At 44.9% G+C, this 19,710-nt stretch overlaps 1 protein-coding gene across 2 annotated transcripts in view; it reads left to right on the top strand.

The window, feature by feature from the left end:
* The window catches only part of LOC144934463 (ras-related protein M-Ras-like), a 28,812-nt gene extending 9,216 nt beyond the window's left edge, over positions 1-19,596 (top strand). For both annotated transcript variants that reach the window (XM_078860239.1, XM_078860238.1), the window contains exons 3-8: positions 1,270-1,361; positions 1,940-2,087; positions 9,014-9,167; positions 10,199-10,298; positions 10,902-10,981; positions 11,636-19,596. In XM_078860239.1, the coding sequence (XP_078716365.1) occupies positions 1,317-1,361; positions 1,940-2,087; positions 9,014-9,167; positions 10,199-10,298; positions 10,902-10,981; positions 11,636-11,735 (627 nt within the window). In that variant the 5' untranslated portion in view covers positions 1,270-1,316 and the 3' untranslated portion in view covers positions 11,736-19,596. The remainder of the gene's footprint in view (positions 1-1,269; positions 1,362-1,939; positions 2,088-9,013; positions 9,168-10,198; positions 10,299-10,901; positions 10,982-11,635) is intronic.
* The last annotated feature ends 114 nt before the right edge of the window (positions 19,597-19,710 follow it).

Raw genomic sequence — 19,710 nt, 5'->3', positions numbered from 1 at the left:
GTTTCAACTATTCCTCACTATCAAAAAGCTTAGTAGATACGCGCGTCTTCATAGTAATTCACTGATTTGATTCCCTACCACGTCTTTACCCCCCCCCCCCCCCCTTACTACCCGCACTGACCAACATTGGGAAATATGGTCAAACAACCCCCATGAACCAACGGAAGTAGATTGAAAAAGGGCTCTAGTTAAATATTTTTGGGGCTAATTACCGTGTATCAAAAATGTAAATATTTAATGGACAAAAAAATTTGCCGGACTTTATCCTAATTAGGGTTGGCTCGTGCCGTTGGGGAAAAATCCTGCATGGAGGGCACTGATATTGCACTCTCTGCCAGTGAGGATGGCGGGTGGGAGGTGGAATCATCCCCTTCTTTGTGACCTTACACGCATCTCATCTGCCCATACTTGATTTATCAGTTCCCGCAATACTGCGCCCCCATCCTGTGTCTGCCTAGGACAAGGCGTCTGCCGTTACATGCGTGCCTCAATCATGACGAATTAACGTGCACCTGGACATTTTTGTGCGAGCCCGAACGGCGCCGCACTCCCAGGCTCCGTCGTCGGAGCCGCCCGAGTGAAAAGCATTGCTCATTTGCCAAGGGAGGAGTTCACCCCCCCCCCAGGGCTTGAACGTCTCCTCTGGGTGCAGCGTATATGTTAAGAACTTTCTTTGTTGATTTTATCGCGCCTGGTTATTTGGCCTGTTGTTTGCCGCAAGCTGGGGCGCGGTGTTGTGCATACCTGAGGTCCGCCACATTTGGAGGCAAGGGTTAGTGGATCACGAGTAAATTTGTGATACTTCCAAACGCGTTTCATGGTGGCTAGGGGATGGAAGTACAGCAAATGGGCTGTTAAAACTATCTGTTGTGGACTATAAAATGTTATTCACTGGTACACGTGGGTTTTGTCCAGGTACTTGTTGTATTTTCCCATACCAAACAGTCATTCATGATATTGGCCAACTATCCTAATGTAGGATGATCCTGAAATATTATTTAAAACTCAGTAAGGCTTTCCTGTATAATTCAAAGGTACTATTAATTCGTAATTTGCTTTTTTATTTAATGAGCTGAATCCCTCTTGGCTAAATGTGGGGAGCTTTGAGTATTACCTCCTGTACGCGTGGTAGGTTATCTCCATTTTAATAGACTGTCCCAACCCTAAACGTCTGGAAACGTTTTGAGACGTGGGGTAACAGACGGTACCTTGCTTTCCCCTCCCCGTCTTACCTTTTGCCCCACCACTCATGTTCTCTGTTCCATGAAGGCTTCCCGTGTATTCGCTCCCTGGCCGTGCCTGAGGAGGAGAGTGGCATGGCTACAGGGGGGATGCCCAATGAAAACCTGCCCACCTACAAGGTGAGCTCGCTTTTCATTCGTTTGTATTTGTTGAACTTTTTTTTTTACTCTCAAATGGTCACAATAAGTAACGTGAACAATTGCAGGCATTGATATTGCAAAGCGTGACTTGATTCTAAGAAACATCTGGCAAGATGTGCGAGTGTTAGTGTGGATTCATATCGTGGAGTGAAGGGGATAGGTTGGTGTGATGTGCAGTACACCACGGCAAATTATTAGAATTAGATGGTGCTGGAGATTCTTTCGTCATATTTTCATTAATATTGAACCATTGTTGATATGCGGTTCCATAAAACACATTTACATTATAACATAAACCATCTATAAATAGTACCGTACGCCTCATTATCATGCGCAACAGCGCGGCGTGGTTGGCATGAGCCTTGGTGGAAGGAATAAAGTGGAGCCCCCTGTCCAAATTCCCCCTCCTCCTCATAGCCCAGCACCTGGGTGCCTCCGGCACGTGGGCACTGTTGCAACTGCACCACCTGTACACTTGATAGCTTAACATTGATCTTGCGAGTGCACGTGGCGCTAGAGTTGGTTACATGTCACGTGTTGCTGTCGCCTTCTCGGAGGTGGTGGTGGTGGGTGATGGCGGTGTCGGGAAGAGCGCCCTCACCATCCAGTTCTTCCAGAAGATCTTCGTAGTGGACTACGACCCCACCATCGAGGACTCGTACATCAAGCACACGGAGATCGACGGCCAGTGGGCTATCCTGGACGGTACATCCAGCCCACTCACCCACGCAGCCTCCCACGTAGATGTCCATCACCATAGCGGGACCGCTGCATGCATAATCCAATACAGCATCCCTAGTGAGAAATTTTTAAACTAGCAAGTGAGACAATATGCAGTCCTTTCATGTTGATTATTATCAGTAATAATTTATAGCTGTGTGTGAATTCTCTGCCAGATGATGGGCTCCCCATCCTGGCTTGGTCATAGGGATTGTTTGACCATACTTTATCATGCTGGTCAATATTGGTTGGTCCAGGAGATGCCAAGCAAATGGTTCACATCTCATTCACCACTGATGCTGGCCATGATCGGGAATCAAAACTCAGGTGACCAGGTTCATAGCAAATTGCACAAGCAACTGCACCACCGCTCACATTAATTACATGAATATTGGTGTCTGACCAGCTAGTTGTGCCTCATGGTTGTTCCATCTGGCCCGGCCTTCTAGCTGCTACCGTAGGCGCACACCAGGCTTAACATCCCTGGTGAGTCGGTACAGTCAGCAGCTGCCAACGCCGAACCCCGGGCGGCGGTTAACTAACCTGGCAAACTCAGCTTGTCTGAGCCTGGGCGTGTGGAACCCCTGGTGGAGGAAATTCCACCAAAACGGGTCTTTGGACCTTCCACTGCAACCAGGACCATCTCCAGTCGTCTTGACTACGTCTTGCCACTGGGTACAGATGCGGCTGGTCGAGAGAGTGAGGTTGACGCTGCGCAAATCACCCTCACTTAAATCCAAGTTCTCTGCGCAAGTCATGGCACTTTATTTACCATCATCATTATCCAAGTCCTGTGGCGATGGGTGAGCGACGAAGCAGCAGGCACGGATATGCTGGAAGCTGTAGCCGCAAACCTGCACGCAGGCGGCTCAGGATATTGGTCGTTCCCTCACTGGACCGAAGCAGCAGTGAAGTCCGGCAGCACCCTGAGTGACTGAGCAGCCCTATTCAGGATCGCACTGCTCACCTCCGTAGTGAGGAAAGGGTTAGAAAAGGTACCCTAAACATTGTCTGCTTCAAAACATCCTGGCCAGCCTACCGCAGTTGGCGGGATCCCATACTTGCGGTCGAAAAACAAAAACAAATAAAATGAAAAAGACCAAAGTGATACCACTCACTGTTGGCGCCTGGAATGTGCGCACTTTGATGGACACATCTGGATCAAAAAGACCTGAGAGACGCACCGCCCTCGTGGGGAGAGAGCTAGCCAGATACAATGTGGATGTTGCTGCCCTTAGTGAGACCCGACTGGCCGATACTGAACAAGTGACTGAAGTGGGTGCAGGTTACACATTCTTCTGGAGCGGACGAGGCCAGGAGGAGAGACGTGATGCTGGTGTTGGTTTTGCAGTAAAAAACCACCTGGTCAACCAACTGGCAAGCCAACCCAAGGGGATAAACATCCGTTTAATGACCTTACAGCTCCACCTATTGGGTACAAAGGTGGCCACCATCATCAGTGCCTATGCCCCTACCATGACCAACTCTGACGAGGTCAAAACCAAGTTTTATAATGACCTGGAAGTCATTATTGCTGCCACAGCCAGCTCGGACAAACTCCTGATACTGGGTGATTTCAACGCCAGAGTTGGAAGTGACCATCAATCATGGAATGGAGTCATAGGTGCACAAGGCATTGGAAAATGTAACAGCAACGGTCTTCTACTGCTGAAAACATGCTCTGAGTTTGACCTGCTCATCACCAACACGATATTCCAACTACCAAAGCGCAAGAAAAACCTCTTGGATGCATCCTCGTTCACACCACTGGCACTTGATTGACTACGTCATCGTGAGGAGGAGCGACCGGCACGATGTCAGGGTGACCAAGGCTATGTGCGGTGCTGAATGTTGGACTGACCATCGTCTCATCATCTCCAAACTGAACATCCGGATTAAGCCTCCCAGACGCCCACAAGGAAATAGATGCATCAAGCGTCTTAACATCACTCGCCTACAACAGGAACACACCAGACTGGCCTTTGTTGAGGCTCTAGATCATCACCTGGAGTCTCTAAGCTTCGAACATACAGACGCTGAGGCAGACTGGACTGCTCTCAAGACCGTGCTGCATTCTACAGCCCTTGAATCACTTGGTGTTCCATTACGTACACATCAAGATTGGTTTGATGAGAACGATGCAGAAATCCGAGCACTCCTTGACGAAAAACACCGCCTGCATAAAGCATATCTGAATGACAGCAGCTCAAGTTTAAAGAAAACTGCCTTCCTCAACATTCGCAGGATTGTCCAGCAGAGACTCAGAGTCATGCAAGACGCCTGGCTGTGCGCAAAAGCTGAGGAGATTCAATCCTACGCTGACAGTAACAACACCAAGTGCCTCTATTATGCACTCAAGCAGGTCTATGGTCCGCAACACTCAGGAACTTCACCTCTCCTGGAGTCAGATGGAACAACACTCCTCACGGAGAAGCACAAAATACTTGCAAGATGGGTCGAACACTACAGCGCGGTCCTCAACCGGCCATCATACATAAACGAGGAGGCAATTGCGAGACTGCCTCAAGTTGAAATAAACCAGTCCCTGGCTGTTCTACCATCCATTGAGGAAACCAGCAAAGCCATAACACTCCTCTCATCAGGCAGAGCTCCAGGGTCCGATGCCATTCCAGCAGAAATCTACAAGGCTGGAGGGCCTCGCTTAGTCGAGAAACTGACCGACCTCTTCCAGTCTCTATGGAAATTAGAAGCCGTTCCCAAGGAGTTCAAGGATACTACTATAATCAATCTATATTAAAGGAAAGGCAATCGGCAGGACTGCGACAACCATAGAGGCATCTCCATACTATCAGTCGCTGGCAAAATCTTGGCAAGAATCCTTCTGAACCGCCTAATTGTCCACCTAGACCAGGGTCTGCTACCTGAGAGTCAGTGTGGTTTCAGAAAAGACCGCGGAACCACTGACATGGTATTTACTGCCCGGCAGTTACAGGAGAAATGCCAAGAACAAAATGTTGATCTATATATGGCTTTCGTTGATCTAACAAAAGCATTCGACACAGTCAGCCGGGAGGGCCTATGGAAAATTATGGCCAAGTATGGGTGTCCAGACAAGTTCATTGGCATCGTGCGCAAACTCCATGATGGCATGATGGCCAGCGTCAGAGACCAGCAAGAACTCTCTGATCCGTTCCCAATCACAAACGGGGTGAAGCAAGGCTGCGTTTTAGCGCCAACGCTCTTCAGCATGGTGTTTTCTGCCATGCTGCAAGACTCATTCCAGAACCACAACACTGGGATTAACTTCATCTACCGTTTTGATGGTGGGCTATTCAATCTGCGGAGGATGCAAGCCAAAACTAGAGTGGAGGAAATCACTGTTCGAGAACTTTTGTTTGCTGATGACTGTGCTCTGGCTGCTGACTCAAATAAAGATCTACAGGACAGTATGGACCACCACTCCTCAGCCTGCAACAACTTCGGCCTAACAATCAGCACAAAGAAGACGGAAGTCCTATACCAACCTGCTCCTGGGAAACCCTACACTGAGCCAACCATCTTTGTGAATGGGCAAAAGCTTTCAGCCGTTGACAAGTTTACTTACCTTGGTAGTACACTGTCTCGCGCTGTGCACATAGATGATGAAGTTAACATCAGGATTGTCAAGGCCAGTGCAGCCTTTGGACGTCTACGTGACTCGGTATGGGAAAGGACTGGCATCAAGCAGGAGACAAAACTGAAGGTCTACCGGGCTGTTGTCTTACCAACTCTTCTGTATGGGTGCGAAGCCTGGACAGTTTACCAGCGCCATGCCAAGAAATTGAATCATTTCCACTTGAGTTGTCTGAGGAAACTGCTGAGGATCAAGTGGCAAGATAGAATCCCTGACACGGAAGTCCTCAGCAAGGCAAATATCCCCAGCATTTACACCTTGCTTGCGAAGGAACAGCTTAGATGGACTGGCCACGTGACCAGAATGCCATACCCGAGACTTCCAAAACAAGTCTTCTTTGGCGAGCTGAGGAATGGCAAGCGAGCACAAGGTGGCCCCAAAAAGCGCTACAAGGACACCCTTAAAGCTTCCTTGAAGAGCTTTGGATTCGACCTGAAAAGCTGGGAATCCCTAGCACAGGACCGACCTGCCTGGAGAAGAAAAGTACAGGACGGTGCAGTCCTCTGTGAGAGTAGGAGACGCTCCTGTGCTATCTTGAAGAGGCAGCAGCGCAAATCTACCAAGGAAGGACGTGTGGCTGCACCTCAGAGCTCTACATCCTCCCTGACCTGTCCAGTGTGCCAGAGGGAATTCCAGGCTCGTATTGGCCTCTTCAGCCATCTGCGCACTCATTAAAACCCAACAAAATGACAAACGTGCCATGGTCATCATCAACTTTGATGGACGAACAAGAAGAAGAAGAAGGTCCTGTTATGTCCCCTCCATGTCTCAAATTCCTGAGCATGTTCCTCCTTTACCTGACCTTTATCTGCCCATGTTGTTGCGTTAATCTTTCTGGGCTTTTTACTCAAATCGAAATTATGAATATTTAATGTTTCTATTTCCATTAAAGGAATCAATTTGTTTTTATAATAGCCATTAATTTTAAGTTGCCATTTATTTATCCAGCAAAGCCTCAATGAGTCTCAAAGACTGTTTCAGGAGGATCTTCCATTGGAATATTTGGCCAATATCATTAATGCATGTTTGGTATGTAGGAGGAAATTGGAGAACCTGGAAAAAACCCCACACATACCAGGGGATTACACTGAACATCTCCTGGTCACACAAAACTTACAAATTAGGTCTATTTTAATGCTCACTAATCTCACTGTGATATCGCTGCATTCATTCCCAGTGGTGCTGTGGTTATTTTCATTTATTCGCAGCTCTTCCACAGCTGTGATGCGTGTGACACTGTTAAAAAATACATGTTGCGTCTCAGTGGGTTCACGCGCGTGTCTAAATTAAGCAATCATTCAATCCGTTGAAATCATTTAAAATTTAAAACTGACATTTACGGAAGGGAATGCAGGCTCAGTGACGTTGGGCCCATGCCTTTCCCAGAACACCTTCAGTCTGTGACCGGTGAAAATGCGTTGCCTCATCTCGCCAAACACAATGGGGCGTCCTTGAAGTTGCTGCATAGTTTTTTTTGTTTCTCGTACCAACAGCTTAAGGCAACCAGGCTTCTGCCACAATAGCAGGATGTTCCATGTCACACTATTGTCGCGGTGCATATAAATAGCACCGTCTGTATAATTAACGTACGTAATTTTTCCATTTCGCGTATAACTACAAATACATGGCAAGACAAACTTTAAAAACCTAAAATGTATGATTGCATTTATTTTACACTGTACAGAAGAGTTATAAGGCTCACAAGGGATCTTGGGATTCCAAAGCCAATAAAAGTAGAACAAATCATCAATTGATATTGATTCTTAACTTTGTCATACATGCGTCAATTCACGTGTGTAAGAATCATTTGCTGTATGTAATGGGTGTACGTCACCCATGCAATCACGAAAGGCATTAACAATGCAAGGAAGTACAAACAATGTTACATTTAATTGAAACGCGACCATGAATTGTGACAATTCATGCAATTGCCTGGGGTATGGGGGGGTCAATCATTCCACCTCTAAATACTAATCACACATAGTGCCAGTAGGTGGCCTTGTAAAATCAAATCTCATTTTACTACCGGGTTCATAACCATACATTTTTTGAGGCGATATGATCACACACACAGCCGTGCTGTACGGTACTCATTTTGCCCTCGTTAAGGATCAACAGCACAGCAATGTATGCACTTTTGTTTGATGCCAGAGTGCGCCTGTTGGCTGAAGCCAGTGTTGCATCGCTGTGGTAATATGGAGCACATATATGTGCCACAGCCAGCGATGGCGCAGGGAAAGATGACACAGAAAGCAGCAGCTGCCGCTTGGTGCAGCTCAGCCATGGGAGCCCCTAATCCCTGCCAATTTCAGCACAGCTGTCGGTGCAATTGCCAGCACGCTGCAAATAATATAAATAAATGTAGACAACAAATTTTCCCATGCCCCCCTCAAAAAAGCGATGACTTTACTTGACCTCGCAGCGTGAGAAATTAAGAGAGCTGCACCTGCCCACGCGATGCCGCTCGTAGATAAAGAGCAGCGTTGTTGGAGCGCACCACCCAGGAATGGCACCATTGAGCTTCGCTCCTCAACTCCACGCCTGACCGTGAATGACGCGTGTGGGTCCTTAAGTCAACCACACGTCCACAAATGCCAGATACACGATGTGTATCTGGCAACCACCACCTAATCCAGGCAGGATGAAAACCAAACGAATAAACAATTTGCATCGCCAGATTTCTAGTGCTGATATAATGAATGTCGTTCATCAACGTTACTCGCAACAACCAGTTATGACATTGAATGTATGTGGATATTTATGTATTTACTTATGAGAAACATGGGCATTGCCAAAGAAAATGGATCAAAAACTTAAAAGTGAACAAATAATCATATGGGGAGGTGCACACTTCCAAATGCACTGAGGTTATATAACATATGAAAGTTACAAAGCATCATATTAACTGTTAAGAAAAGTAGGTTGCCTTGGGGCAGGATACATCACGAAAAGGAAAATGGCCAATGTTTGAAACTACCAAGGGAATGGCAGCCAAAGGGTGGGACACACATTCACCGCAGAGATGGAGCTTGTTGGCAGAAGCTAAATGGATTATTGCTTCGCGAGAGCATTTTGGAGAATGCCTTCATCCAACAGTGGATAATTTCATAGCTGAAGATAAAAAATAATAACTAAAGTCTATGATAACAAGTCCCCCCTGTCAGTGTCCACATCCGTATCTATCGACGCTACTGGTGGACTTTCCCGACTTTCGGGCTGACCCCTAATCCTAACCCGATTGTCCCCCCCCTCCCCCCGTGCTTGCGTGGCTGTGCAGTACTGGACACGGCCGGGCAGGAGGAGTTCAGTGCCATGCGGGAGCAGTACATGCGCACAGGCGATGGCTTCCTCATCGTCTACTCGGTGACGGACAAGGCGAGCTTCGAGCACGTGGAACGCTTCCACCAGCTCATACTGCGCGTCAAGGACAGGTGTGGGCACAGCACACAGGGTAGAGGCACCCCGGTTATTGCTATGGATTGGGGCAGTGGCGTAGCTATCGAGTGAGTAGGTTGCACAGCTGCACCCCCTCGGGCCCATGGGCTGGATGTGAGAAAGGGGGGCGGCAATTGGACAGAGGTGATGGGGGGGGGCCTCAATTAATTCCTTGCACCAGGTTCCATGCCAACCATGCAACACCAATGGGATGGAGGTTGGGTGGAGAATGTTTCATTAAAATGTATTTGTTGTTCAAAATAATCCACAACGCACTGAAGCGAGTCGCGTTTATTCCTGGTTACACAACTCAAACCCTGAGCCTTCTGACCCTGCCGCTGTATTCATGAAGCAATGGCAAGTGGCTGCATACAACATTCTGTGCTGTAAATACAAATCTCTATAATGTTTTCAAGTGAGTGCTTTATGGAGATTATAATCATCAGTAATATTATTTAGGATTACCCTAAACCATAGGACCTATTGGCCCCATTGTTAAATGTATCTTAGCTGCTGCTGCCTGCACTAAACATACTTAAAGTTGCTCCGACCTATATTGTAGCCATGGGTTACAGATGCATGCAAGGAGAGATATATCAGCAAAATCGGAATAATTATAATTTAGTTTTTATCTTTGTTAATTGTCTGGCTAGACAGCACACCCATCTATCCGGTGACACATCCAGTGTTGTGCAACTAATATGCTGCTTTATATGCAAACTTGTCTCTCTCCCTTCCATTTCACATGCGTCAATGTCAAGGTTAAATTGTGAGGGAAAGAAAAACACCTCTCTTATTCTCTGCTTCGTGGAATAAAAGTGAGAATATAGGAGAGATTAATGTAAATCACAGCTGGGGTCAGATTGAATTGATCCGCGAAGACCTCTGCATATGGCCTCACCCTAAGCCAAGTAGCGGTTTTGCTCATTGTAAATACAGTCTTTCACCTGTGGCTAACATGTATTCCTGACCACGCAGCTCATCAATTAGCCCACTGACTTGGCTGTTGTTGCCCATGATTACACAGAGACTCCTTCCCCATGATTCTGGTGGCGAACAAGGTGGATTTGATGCATCTTCGCAAGATCTCCTCTGAGCAAGGCCAGGAGATGGCTGCCAAGTACAGTGTAAGTTTGCCACCCTCCTGTCGCTTTGTTAGGGTGGAGAGGGCGAATGGTTGTGTGGTGTGCATGGCCCCACAATCACATAGGACACAGGATAAATTAAGTCACGCCGTGGAAAAATAAATGCAAACACTGCTCGAGTTGCGTCCTAGTTATAAATGTTGGGCCCTTTGTCAATCCGCGACTGCATTTAAATGTTTGAGAATTGTTGAGTATAATGTTTTTTTGTCTAAATAAATTAACACCTTGTTGAGGGTAAACACAGACCTTCTGGAGCATGAGCAATTCCCTTGTGGGAATTGCTCATGCTCCAGAAGGACATATCCTGGGAAGAAGAATATCGCACAATACTAGTGGAGGGGAAAACTGCATGTAAATGCATTGAATTGAGCTATTTCTTATTATGCAGTTGACAAAATTGGAGTCTTTTATTCCAAGATGACTTACATATTTAGCAGGACAGCTACCTCCAAATTAGCACATCCTCGGAAAATCAGCACAGGTGGCAACGCGAGTGGCTGCATGTGTTAGTTGAGTTCACCTGTTGGAGTATTTTGGACTCACTGCTGACAAAATCCCATGATGTGGAATTCTCATCTCATGCAGATCCCCTACATTGAGACAAGCGCCAAGGATCCACCGCTCAACGTCGACAAGGCTTTCCAGGAGCTGGTTCGGGTGATACGGTAAATGTCATGGGATTTTGTACATAATTTACACAAGAAGGGCTTTGCTTATGGCATACAAAACTGTAGGCTCAGGGCGGCAATGTTGTAAATAACGGAAGTCTGCCTGGACAGGAAGTCTCACAGTGAGCTTGGTTTGGTTTGGTTTTGTTGACAAAGCCGACATTGACTTGTCAAATGTAAGTAAGGCTCTCCCCTTTGTAATTCAGCTTCAATATCATCATCATCGTCATCATCCACTGCTGCATGGAGGCCTCCCCAAGCTGTCAACATCTCTCCCTGAATCCTACGATGTAATAATCCATTTAGCCCCTGCACACAAACTGATTTCAATGCTCCATCTCCCCCAGTGGATGGACTATTATGCGCAATCCCTTTCTTGGCAGTCACTCCATTGGTTCAGTTTAACTTCATCAATAATGTGAACTTTTAATTTAAATGCATAAGTAATATTTCTATTTGAGTATTGCCTGGCTGTTGCATTCAACCTGGCTGAACAGTCAGGTGGTAAATTCCTTGACTTGATTGATGGTGGAGTTGATGAACCCTAATGTTTTAAGAAACTCTTCCATTTGCTCCATTTTCAGTTTTACACAATTTGACAGCAATTCTAAGTTTTGTTTTGTTTTCATGTGTCATCTCCAACTACCACAGGCAACAGATTCCCGATCGAGACAAGAAGAAGAACAAAAAGAAAGACCGATGGAGACGTGAACGGTCGCGAGAGTCCAAACTAAATTGTGTGTTGCTGTGACGCACCACGCAAAGCGGAGAAGCGTTCCCGCGATTATTTATACAACACGACCAGGGGAGCGAGCAGCCGTCAAATAACCTCCCCCTCCTCCCCCCCCCAGCCTGCTGAGAAGAGCACGAGTGTCCAGCTCGTTGTGTCTGCACATAACAAATGAATGCTCAGGTATGCGAATCAAGTTATACTTTTACGACGCCGGGCAGCGAAACACTTGTTGGTGAGATCACGACGATTTTTGTTGGCCTGCTCAGGACGGCCCCGTTTACAGCACGACTGCATGGCCACATTTGGCTTTCTCACCAGCGTCAGTGCAAAACCGCTTGGCTGCTGCTCAATAACTGTAAGCCTTCATCTCAAGGGAGGTCAAGTGGAATTTTTAATGATAATTTTTGCACAATTTTTGGCCCATAAATTACAGATGTATCAGCAAATGTCACTTTCCCTTAAATCACGTGTTTACCAAATGCCTCTGCACTTGGTGTTGTGAGAAGGCCTTCTTTTGATACATTAAGCCATGGTATCAATAGCAGAATGCTCTTTTGTACCCACAATAGTCAAACACGGCACAATAGCTGCCAAATGTTGACATGATGAGATTAAAGTTTGTTCCCGTGGGAATCTGTGGAGAGGTTTCGATTCACCGAGTAAAACGGGCACATTGTTGAATTGCATGGGTCTGCTTGGTGTGTCTAAATTGTGAGGAAAAATACAAAAATGCGATTCAAGAATTCCCACACGCTTGGTTGTACGACACCTCCACAGAGCCCCATTGTACGTCGTTTGGACGAACAGACGCACTGTAGCGGTTTCAAGAACACGGCGGGTCGGACTCGTCTGCCGTGCGTTCTATGGCGAACTGCCTTTTCTAAACACTAACAAGATGATCCGTGTTTCTTACCTTGCCATACTTTTTTTTTTAAATAAAAATAAGAGTAACTATATGTCATACTCCGCAGCACAGCATGTTTATACGTAAACATTTGTGAAAGTATGATGTGCACATGACTGTTTTATATGTCTAAATGTATATTGTGCAAACCTTCTTGTTATAGAATTTTATTATTTGTGTGCATTAGCAATTCGTTGACCGCATAGTGCATTTGCTGCTGAGATTATAATTGTAGTCGTGGTCGGCAAATCAACTGCTTGGCTTGCCTCGGATGAAAGTCCTGAACCGTGTGCCTGAGCTCAGTCAATGACATTTCAATACACGGAGCCTACGCCATTCACCCACTGTTTGAAGAGCTCCGCGTTTGTCGAATAGGCTGATCGAATGCCGCTTGAGCCACGGTCACGAGCCGCCGAGTCTCTTCAGCCACCCGCACCTAAGTTATCTCTGCCCAAGTGACCTTGGAGGTCACGTAACCACAGCCACCACGGCGTGAGTTGGAACCTCACGGTGGCGCCGTGTCGCTGTGAAAATCTGCGTGGAAGTAACTGTATATGCCCCCTCCATAGGGCAGCAAAATAGATGACAGACATGTTAACTGGAAGCAGTGATAGAAAAAAAAACCTCGGCCAAAGTGTCTTGGCCAGATGTGAGCACTTCTGTTGATGGATGATTACATTTATGGAAAAGCTAGCTTTTGTTTATAACTGGTGCAGATAGCTTATGGATTAAAAACACGGAAAGATTAACATTTCAATGAAGTGACCTAATAGACTTTATTGGCGTGTGTGTGTGTGTACTATTGGTGTGTGTGTGTGTGTACTTGTGGGGGAGTGGTAGTGTAACGGTGAGCGCGCTGCGCTACGAACCTGGCGACCCGAGTTCGATTCCCGCTCACGGCCAACATCAGTGACGATTATCTGAACCGGGCCTTGGCCTTAAATGAGTACCTGGTGCGATGTCTAAACATCGCCACTGGGGAGACAAAGGCGGCTGGGCGTGGTGCTGGCCACCCACCCCCTCGTGTGCCGTTCTGGCCTTCATAGGTGCTCGCTAACAGCCCTTGCCCCAACAGTCTGTTAAGGCTATACGGGGAGTCTTTGTGTACTAAGAAAATAATGCATTAATTAATGGAATATAATTATTCACATGATACATACGCAAATTTGTGCATGCGAGAATTGATTATTTGCAAATGAAATGCTAATGTTACAACGGAGTGAGCAAAACTGTACAAACAAGACAGAGCAAATGAGATCAACACAAATATTATAAATTCATTGTGAATAATAATTCATATTCTGAACGGAATCACAACCCCAAATTGTAAAAAATTCATCGCATCATTGAGAGGTGAATATTTACTCGTGTATTGTATTCAGAGCATACATTCACAAATCAATATATTACGCACATGCCACGATGCACGTACGCATGTTCTGCTGATTGGTATGCAATGGTTAAATTACAAGCGAAGTGGGAGACGTCAATCTGCCTTATTAACGATTAGTTCCGTACTAATGGGTTCACCCTTCCATTATGAAGTTGATGTAATACCCCAAATATGCATGTTCGCTCATTACCCTGAGGTTGGGCAGTTTAATCGAGAGATCAGTTTCACATTTGATTGTATAGACCATGCCTCAGTGTCAGAAACCTCAACACCAGCTCTCTTGTTAAATAACTGTGGGGTTATATTCATCCTGTTAACATAAAAACACTTGACTCTCTACTCGGGATGAGTTTGGGTTTAAAATGTCAAAATTTCGGATCTTTTTTGATTTCCGGATAATTTACAAGGTACAATATACCATGTCTTTGTGATAACAATAGTGAGGTTACCAGGATATCACATTGACACTACTTTTGAAGGGAAAATAATGGAGGTAACATGATATGTGATGTCATGTCCTGTGGCATTCTTTCGGATCTAAGACAAAACACAATTTTAGATCTTCCAAAATTTCGTATCTCGGTTCAATAAAAAAAAATTGTTTGGATTAATCTAACAATCTGCAACATTCCCCAAGGCTGTACTAACATGTCAGCCATTGTTACACCGCGTGGCTATGAATAAGTGGTTGTTTTTTAATTTTCCTTCTAAAATCCAATGCAGTGTTAGTCGTGTTCAAGGTGAGTTTGTGTTGAGCTGTTCATTATTGTTATCGAGCAGCTCACATTTTCATCAACGTATGAGTTCAATTGCGCAACTCACAGGGATTTAACATTTCACCCCTGGAAATTCAACAGATTGTCCTGATGTCGGGCCACAATTCAAGAATCGATTTATTATTAACATTTCCTCTAGTGGCTGCAGGGGTCACGTGAACCCACTACAATATACATATTTTTAAAAAAACAATGACTTACGCATACGTTTCGTTGCATGCATCGTGAGCTTAACAATCAATGTTAATCGATTATATATCATTTCGCCATGAGCATTTCATTCCAAAATAATGTTCTCAACAAATTTTGAGTTGTGAGCAGTTGTTATTCTGGCCACTCGACGTGGCTTCACTGATCAGGAGGTACTAGTAACTACTCGTCACGGTCGTGCCTCCTCGATGGCGCACAGTGGTGCCCGGTCCATAGGTGTCATTTTCACGTGCTTCCACTTGCCACGAGACGGCGTGGAAGATGAGGCCTAATACTTTCTGGAGCTCCCTCTAGTGGAGGACCTTTCGCCAATAGTGGTGTGAGCAATCAATTACTTGGCAGTTTTGCGCGCCTGGGAAAAGCAATGGCATTTGCACCTCTTCTTCTTAGTCGTGTCTCCTGTCCAACCTATATAGTCTTTTCCCAATAGTCTGCACGGGCCACCGTTTCTGATGTTGGCATTTCCCAATCTTGAGTGCATTGTGGTGCTACAGGGCATCTCAGGAGATGGTCAATAGTTTGCTTCTCCTGACAAGCACATTGTTCGGTTGCGCAGAAGCCCCATTATTTCATGAGAGCTGCATCTGCCGAAACCCACCCTCAGTCTGTTTAGGCTCCGCCATGTGAACCATTTGGAATTGGAGCCAGATGCGAGCTCATCACTGGGGGTGATTCCTCATGTCACTTATTTACACACACACATTATTTGGTGATACTGCGTTGGCAGTGGCGCACAAAGGAATAAAACATGTGACAGGTGATGCTCCGGGCAATGTCCCTTCTTGAAAGCACAAAAGGTTCCATTATGCTATCGCGTGCTATGAAGAAGAGCCATTGCCCAAAACGTCGCCTGCTATATATTTTCCTTTTATCGCACAAAGTACAAACATGTATTCGCTCTGCGACAGCCGTTGCTGCGAGCACCTCGTGTTGACATTGCGCCATGTTGCTGGCCACACTTGTGCAATATAATCTCTGGCAACCAGAAGCTCCAATTCTAACTGGGAAGAGGAATTATCTCACTGCGCCTTTCTTCCGAAAAGCCTCGCAGTGAGCTGTACCAGCCAGCGATGGCACAGCGAAACCCCCTCACCCTCTCCTGAGACCTATCAGCCACACATATTCTGGTAAATTTGGAAATACAATGATGAATGTGGCTGATTGCTGTTTATTCCTCCATATCTGTCCACCCAGCAGTATAAATAAATGGGCACACCACGGTTATTCAGTCGGCCGGGTAATTGATCATCGTGGAAGACTAAGCCACTATAATGTCTAGAGAGTGCCTGTAGAGCTCTCTCTAGTGGAGACCCTTCTGCCATCAGTGGCATCCGCAAGCACTCGCAGGGCTGCACCTTTACCACTATTTGTTATTTAAGTGAGTTTTAAAAAGCCACTATTGACAGCCATGCTGACCTTATTGTGACTGCCAGGACTCTAGCGAAAGATGTATTTTCTAAATGTCCCTTTTGATCGAGTGTGACTTTTGACTGCTTTGTAGTCTGATCACATCACAGGATGGGATATAATCTGAGTGTAGCCGCCCACGAGCGGGTCAAGTTATCTCTGTTGTATTTGACTATTTAATTGTGGACGAATGTACGCAACTATATTTCTATAAGTAATTATCTGGCTATGTTAGGTCATCTTGTCTTCGTAAACCTTTGAATCCATTTCTAACTCATGCTTAAACCATACGTTTTGCATTCTCCCAATACTCAATAACACCTCCTATCCCGCTTTTCACACTTGTCGAAGCTAGATACAAGCTATAGAGCCACGTTTTTCAATTAATAATATTTGCCTTCACAAATTTCAAATTCTTTCTACGTATTGTGCTGCATAAACACATCTAAAAGCTACGAACATGACTAATTGTGTCGTTGATTAATGAGAAATTATGGGTTGTGCTTCCTATTCTTATCCCAGGAAACTGCCCCTGGTGCAATGGTTATCACACTGGACTAGCCATCCAGAGGTCACCGGTTCTATTCGATCTCTTGGAGTGGCAGTTCAAACAATGGGCACATTTCTTAACCCCCCTCAACCTCTGTCCTCCCAACCGTATATGTACTCTACTATAAATAGGAATGCCACATTTAATCAGCAGGTTACGTTTAGTGGGGTAAATTGTGGATACTCCCACCACGACGTTTCGTTAGCATGTAAGAGTAGGAGGCCATCCTGTCAGCAGTGAAATAAGCAAGCACTTTTAGAGCTCTACCTTTGCCTATTCTAACCCCAAGAAGGAGAAAATGCAATAGACAATACGATTTGGATTTAATGTGTATACTGTCGAAATGTTACCGCATCTCAAAGGTTATTCCTGGCTGATAAACCCGTGGACATAATTACAGGGTTGGTTTTATAGCCGCATAACCAACTTCCACTTAACATTCTATGGGATAAAATGTATGTGTTTTTCTCATTACCAAGACCTCACAATGGCAAGTAGAACACACAGTGCATTACACACAATCTACTACTGCATTCTTACTGCTGCTATTCACATTAGGTGGACACCTGTGAAAAACGAGCTTTGTCGCTCATTGGGTTCTTCCAGCTTAAATCGAATGTTTGTTTCTATAGGTGGTGGTGATGCCACCATCTTGAAAGTTTGTTGTTGGTGATCGTGTCCACAAGCATGTAATTTTTTTCGGGAAGTTTCCATGATACATTAATTTACTCTCTTATATTTGATTCATTTAAGCAGCTGTATCCTACAATTTTCCTTTTCTGATATGTGTTTTTACTTGTTAATAAGAAAGCAGTGTTATTTTTCCCACTGTGTTTTAATGTACAGGATTTTAGGAAAGACGTAATTGCATTGACCTTGAATGACAATTTAATCAAAGCGTTTGTGTTTGATTTGTACACATGCCACTCGATGACACGAGGATCACAGCATGCAGATTGTTGTATTTTTTCGTGTTTCTTTACATTTTTAGTTTCCACTTTCAAATTGTTAATGGAGCATGTTTCACAACATAAAAAATATATACACATTATTTCGGTAAAAAATACCATCCACGGTTATAAAATTATCAGTATTCTGCTCACAAATGCATGAATGTGGATTCTGAATTAGTTTGATTTATCACGCCCATTTCCAGGTGAGAATCTTAGGGAATGAATGTACCTCAAGACGAAGCTTTACGCTGAGGAAAAAAAATATCCAACTGTGTGGGTTGTGTTTGCAGTTGTGCTGCATAGCTCAGTGCGTTTTCGGGTTGTACCATCTGTTGTTAGGCATGATATCTGACGTTTCGCCCCATGTGTTGGGAGCTTGTTCAGGTACATTTCTCTACACGTGCTGAGAGACACTTCGAAAGCTGTTGCTCTCAGCAACGGGAATGAAACGTCAGACATGCCACACAACATACGGTACAGCCTGAAAATACATCGGAGGGTTAAAACTGTATTCTGTGTGTGATGCCTACCTGCTGATAGTGTAGTATCCAACAGTTTGTGCAGGAAGCTAAAAACGCCTTCTCTGTGGAATTCATAACGTTTTATGTTTTTACTGCTCAGCAGTTTTGTCAGATTGTCAATTAGTCCTTTAAATGTTAATTTCCCACTCATGCCCACCGTACTTGGAGTGAGCGTTTGCCTTGGCAGCATTATTGAGAGGTTAATGATGGCAGAGTGCCCTCGTTAACCCCCGGGGCATTTATACAGTGTGCCACACTGGCCTTGCCTTCAAGCCATAGTAAAGGTGTTTCACAAAGTGCAGAAAAGACCAAAAAATACAGCACATTTGTGCCATCCCCATAGCCAAAATAACTAGTACTGTGTGCGTTAGCTTTGATATATATTTGTAAAGATTGTTTTTGGAAGGGGGGAAGGGGTTGTCGGGCTCGAATAACGTTGACTCTGGCCCAAAGCACCCATCATGTATGTCACGTTTTACATCCTACAATGCATATACATCCACATTGAATCAAACATTGAGGCTGCCTTTCCCGAGCATTGCTCTGAGCAGTCATTGCACGATGCATAAGTGATCATTTGAGCTGATGCTGCTGAACCACTAGAACCTCGCTGTGCTCACAGCACACATGGTGTGCACTCAGCAAAATGTGATTAGCTCAACGACCCCGACCGACTTCCTCTGCACGAGTATCTATCAAATTGTTGACTCAGTGAGCGATGATCTTCAATAATAACACCACAACTGCGTGATGAGTTGCCGCCTTAAGTTTAACTTGTGAGATCCATTGCATCGTGAGATCGCGAGAGATGTTGTCTGCTTGGGGGAGGCCTTCGTCTTGCAGTATATAGATCTTGGCTGATGACGATGTGTGCCATTATGCTGGCTCTTGCTTTCATCCTGCATGTTGTGTCGTTTCTTGGATGTGTCATTAACTTCTCATTTGCAAGCATGACCACCATGCTTTGTACCTTTTTCTTTGTGGGTAAATGTGCTTTTAACAACAACAATAATAATAAATAAAATATTTCCTATGTTATGCACTGCTTGTGAATTTGTTTTTGTACGTTTGATGTACGGTAATAGTTTATGTATTGTCATGCCATACGATGTTAATAAAATAGACTAAATGTCTCACTGTAAACCTAATAATCTTGTTTCATGTCTCTTTTATTTATTTACAACTAAGCAACAGTAAACCATGAAAATAAATTAATCTCACGAATCACAAAATTCATATTAAATTTGCGGTCCTTTGGATACAATGTAAACGCCTAATT

Source organism: Lampetra fluviatilis, chromosome 10 (assembly GCF_964198595.1).
Source record: "Lampetra fluviatilis chromosome 10, kcLamFluv1.1, whole genome shotgun sequence".
Lineage (NCBI taxonomy): Eukaryota > Metazoa > Chordata > Hyperoartia > Petromyzontiformes > Petromyzontidae > Lampetra > Lampetra fluviatilis.
Note: the sequence above shows the minus strand (reverse complement) of the source record. Positions and strands in the feature narration are given on the sequence as shown.